At 28.3% G+C, this 5,338-nt stretch overlaps 1 protein-coding gene across 1 annotated transcript in view; it reads left to right on the top strand.

Annotated features, from left to right (window-relative positions):
- The window catches only part of LOC108694506 (semaphorin-1A-like), a 223,878-nt gene that overhangs the window by 211,947 nt on the left and 6,593 nt on the right, over nt 1-5,338 (top strand). Inside the window, exons 7-11 of the mRNA XM_018204063.1 lie at nt 714-818; nt 1,652-1,740; nt 2,079-2,220; nt 4,441-4,789; nt 5,231-5,313. Coding sequence (XP_018059552.1) covers nt 714-818; nt 1,652-1,740; nt 2,079-2,220; nt 4,441-4,789; nt 5,231-5,313 — 768 coding nt within the window. The remainder of the gene's footprint in view (nt 1-713; nt 819-1,651; nt 1,741-2,078; nt 2,221-4,440; nt 4,790-5,230; nt 5,314-5,338) is intronic.

The following is a 5,338-nucleotide window of genomic DNA, read 5'->3' as shown; positions in this document are numbered from 1 at the left end:
CATAAATCGTGAAATGTTTTCATCAAAAACTTATTATGAAAAGAAAGAAAATAATTCTTCATTTAATTTTCCATTTCAAAATACTGTTCGCCTTTGTCAATGCAAGTCTTACAATGCAATTCTAAGGCTCAACTCTTTAAGCTCTGGAACTACCAGGTCTTACATTGCTATTTTCTATTAAAAAATAACGAAAAAAAGAGTATATTGAAGAAGAGAACAAATCGATGTTGTATTAACTAAAATTAGACAATTTATCGGTCGAAGACGAAATTTGTAAATTGTTAACTTATTTTTTTTTTAATAATTCGCGTGTAGCTAACATAGGCATTTGTGTCGAAATTAATATAGAAAAGTCATGAATGTGGGAGTGACTGACGGAATTAAGCTTATATAATCACCCGTAGATTCAAGATATAGCATCGTTTAGGGACTCCAAGGCTGCTTCCCGTCGCGCGTCGATCCTTCGAGGATTTTGATAGCGGGAAGCGAAAGTTCGGTCATGCCATAGAATGTCATGCCAGTGCGTGCACACATGTGAATCTTACGGATAGTACCACCGATGTAAATTCAACGGGCAATTTCCGAGAGACGCGTTAGTAGGAGGATGAATTAACCCTGAGAGCCGCTGTATAACCATCGACCTGATAGCGCTCGTTTAGCTTGCAAATGTGGAAGGTGCGACTGACTGACGGAAACGTTTATGCATGTTTCAGAGGGACAGTTATACGCCGCGACGGTGGCTGACTTCTCTGGCGGAGAGCCGCTGATTCACAGAGACAAAATTCGCACCGAACGCTCGGATCTCAATCAGTTGAATGGTAAGCTCCTAGAAATTACAATGAGAAATTCATGTGGCGTCCGCGATAGTACCTCGCAATTTTATAAGTTTATTCGATTTGCGCAAACAATATTATATATATCTATAATATTCGATTCTTTTATTTTAATTAGATAAATAGATTTATTCTAGATTAGAAAAATATTTAGCATTTAATTAATTTCAATATGCGCGTATTTATTTACACAGATTTTTTATACAACTTCTGTAAAATTTGCTAAATAAATTTAAGATTGGAAAGTAGATGCAATTTATATCAAAACAGAGATAAAATATCTTCATTTCATTTCTTTGATAATTATATAATTTTTGAGATTTGCTTCTTTCATCTGACATTTTAATAAAGACACGAATACAATAATACAAGAAGGATGATTAATTTTAAAGATAATTATGATATCATCTTTAAATAAGACAAAAAGAAATTTCTATCACACAGTAACGATTCAAATTATCAAAATCAACAATTTGATTTTAAAGCATCATTTTATGTAAATATCAGATAAATTTATTGAAATATGAATTTATAATACAAATTATAATATATAATTATAAGAAATTATATTATAAATTATGTAAATGTATACATTATCATATAAATTATGTAAATTTATATATTTAAAAGAAATAAGTTATTACCTGTAATATTTAGCCTGATCTTATCGCTAACAAACAAAACAATTTTATTTTTGTTAATCATTAAATATCAAAGTAAAAAAATTAAATAAAGTAAAAAAATGTTGTAAAATATCATAGATATTCTATAGAATAAATTCGATTATAATGGAACTCGGTACAATTTCATTATTTCAGGTCCAAATTTTGTCAGCACATTCGCATATCAAGATTATGTATTCTTCTTCTATCGTGAAACAGCCGTAGAATACATGAATTGCGGAAAGGTGAGGATTTTTTATTCGATATTTCTTAATCCTGAATAAATTTTGTTAATTATTTTGAATTTACTTTTGATTGTTTTTAAGAAAAAATTATTAAAATTTAGAGATTTATAAAGGAACGAATGAATTGAATTATGTCTCGTACATACACACGTCTTTTTATTTTTAACTCGTCAAGATTAAACAAATTCGTACTGTAAGTCTTGTGTTGGATGTTTTGAATAAAAAAGATCTCTTGTATAATATCTAGAAAATAACACATCCGTTTATAAAAATATAGAAATATTGAAAAATGTAAAATATTGATCGATCGCTTCACAAGTTTGATTCACATTATATAGTCAGTCTACTCACGAGTTGGGAGAGTCTGTCAGCACGATAAAGGCGGGCCACACGCATTTAGCGACAGATGGACGAGTTTCCTGAAAGCGAGGCTCAACTGTTCGGTACCAGGAGAATACCCCTTCTATTTCAACGAAATACGTGAGTATGCATATGCGCGGTCCTTTCGCGGCTTCGATCGTGACTACGCTCGAGTAGTTTCAAACGAGGGCTCTCGCACGCTTCTAAAAGGTCCTCGTAAAAGAGCCTCTTCGATTCTGCACCGTGTTAGTTCCCACTTAGTGCATATACTGTTCCTCTACTTTTTAAGTTTTCTGCGATTTCCGCCCGATATACTTTTCCATTCTACGAAATACTGTAAGAAAGAAAATGCAATTTTAAACACTTTAAAAGTTGCTCTTTTAAAAAGATCCGTAGAAAGAGTGTAGTTGAATTTAATCTTTAGAGGCAGCATATATTTTTTAATTTTACTATTTTTTCTTAATAAGATTTATTTATAATTTATTATATTATTTGCCTCAAAATATAACACTGTTTTAGCGTCATTATTTATGGCTTTCCATCCTATAAAAGTTAATATTTTATGCAATTTATTTAATACATAGTCTAATTTACAATATATACTATCACATGCAAATTGTAATATTTTATTATCTTACGCATAGTAATATTAAAATAGTCATAAAAAATGAATATTTTAAAAAATATTTCATATTTTTATATCGAAATATCTCAGAATAAAATATGAAATATCTCACAAACTATTGATTTTTTTTTATGACTTTATCCCTTAATATGCAAAATAATGTTGCTTTTACATGCAAAATATTAGGAGAAAGAGAATAAAATTACATTAAAAAATATTATCATTTCCTCTATTTATAAAAATATTGATGACTTCTTACAAAAACATATTATATAAAAATTTATCACATTTCTTTTCTGAAAAACTTCTATTTAAAATATTGTTTTAAAATATATTTTAATTTCGATGTATATCGAAATTTCACTTTTTTCTCATTTTGTCAAATACGAAACCATTATATAATTCAGGTATTTGTAAACTTCTCCAAACTTAAAGATGCATGCAATTATATGCTTTCTTGAGCATACATGTTATATGTAATATTTCTAATATTTGTATTTGCGTGAATGGAAAAAAGCAAACAACGTTGCTTACAAATACAAATATTACACATTTCTATTGCACATTATACATATATCCCATTAATATAATAAGAATAATATTGTGTTAAAGTAATAGTTGCATTCTAATATTTAATTACGCAAAATTTTTACATAAGAAAAGAAATTATAACATTGTTTGCAAATGTAAATATTAGAGAGATTCATTATTATCATTAAAACATAGGGAATCATTTTCCTTTATAATAATAAAAATATAAATGTCTGTTTTTAATAGCATTATAAGAACGTTCGTATATTTAATATTTTTAAATGTTTTTTTATATTTATATGATATTTTTTGTCACATTTATCAATTTCTTTATTTCTCGTCCATTCCTTCATCTACAATGAAATCGAATAAGTCACTCTAGCTATCTATCGTACAGTGAAATAGACTAATCTCGAGTGTGAAGTACAATAGCGGTGCACTATCGCGTTTAGAAACCAGGAATGGAGAACGAACAAGAGAAGCACTCTATTCTTGTAGAATATTGTCGCCGCATATCGAATTGAAATCCCTATGTTGGATTCACGAAATTGGCGCGTCTCCAGATGTCTGAGAGGTGTCGCGAAATCACTGGCTGTTTCTCTGATTGTTTGAACTTTGTATCTAATCGCGGAACTAAGACTAATGATGAGACATGTTTATTAATATCGAAGCATGAAATATCAAAAATGTGAAAAAAATTGATAAAAGACAAAATTGTTATTGAAATTGAAAACATTAAAATTTTAATCTTTTAATTATTTAATTACTTTTAATTTCCAAGATATTTGATTTAAGTACGACGTAGAACGCAAAAATTAAAATGAATAACACGAAATTAAATATCGATGTATAAAATCGATGTTAAATACTTGAATAATTTTTTGAATTATGAATTTAAAGCCAGTAAATTGTAAATAATATTATCATTTAAAATTTTAATTGGATGATTAAAAAATGGTTTGTCTAAAAAAAAAACTCTTACTTTTTGAACTAAATTTTGTAAATTATTTTGTTATAATGCATATTTTATATATTTTTTATATGATCCATTTTTTTCTTATCATTCTATGCAAGTAATGAAATATTTTTTCCATAGGAAAATGTTTAGGATGGCGCCTATATTTACTATCTATAAGACAAAAATGATTTCGAAATAATTTTGAATAATTTTTTATCTTATTTAGAGTCAACGAGCGATGTTACGGATGGTCGATATGCGGGGAAATCCGCGCGTTTAGTGTATGGAGTTTTCACGACCCCAGTGAACTCCATTGGCGGCTCAGCTATTTGTGCATTCTCTATGGACAACATTCTCGAGGTCTTCCAGGGTGCTTTTAAAGAACAAGAAACTATAAACAGCAATTGGCTGCGAGTACTTCAGGAAAAGGTACCTGAGCCCAGACCCGGTGCCTGTGTTAACGACTCCAGAACACTTCCGGACATTACTGTTAATTTCGTCAAGGCACATCCTCTCATGGATGACGCAGTGCAATCTTATTTTTCATTACCTGTGATAACTAAAACCAGTTTTAAGTAAGTAACTCGATCGATTAATATTTTCGATATATTTTTATTAATATAGTTTTAATATAATACATTCATTGTCTTATGTATATTATATCTCTATACCTAAGTACGTTTTAGTGCAATATATTTAAACTACGAATCTTTTTGTCAATTTTAAGTAGATATTCCTTAAAAATATTAATTTAATTATTTATTATAGCTTCTCAATTTTTAATGTTATTGTATATTTTTTAATATCAAATACACAAAGATATACATGCATTATTATACATATTACGCATGTGCAAAAATATGAGAATTCTTTTTACATAAATTTTACTTTGAACTTTATTAAATTTTCAATCGAAAGTTATTTTTAAAGCTGTTATTGCAATTACATATTTTTAATAGTATTAATGACTTTGTAACATAATATGCCATTAATATATGGAATTTTAATATTTATAGTTATAGATTTACCAAAGTTGCGGTAGATCCTCAAGTAAAGGCTTTGGATGGTAAAGCTTACGATATACTCTATATTGGAACAGGTATAATTATTTAATTATTTAATTA

The sequence above is a fragment of the Atta colombica genome, unplaced genomic scaffold (genome assembly GCF_001594045.1).
Source record: "Atta colombica isolate Treedump-2 unplaced genomic scaffold, Acol1.0 scaffold12, whole genome shotgun sequence".
Lineage (NCBI taxonomy): Eukaryota > Metazoa > Arthropoda > Insecta > Hymenoptera > Formicidae > Atta > Atta colombica.
The sequence above is the reverse complement of the archived record's forward strand: the minus strand, read 5'-3'. Positions and strand labels throughout refer to the sequence as shown.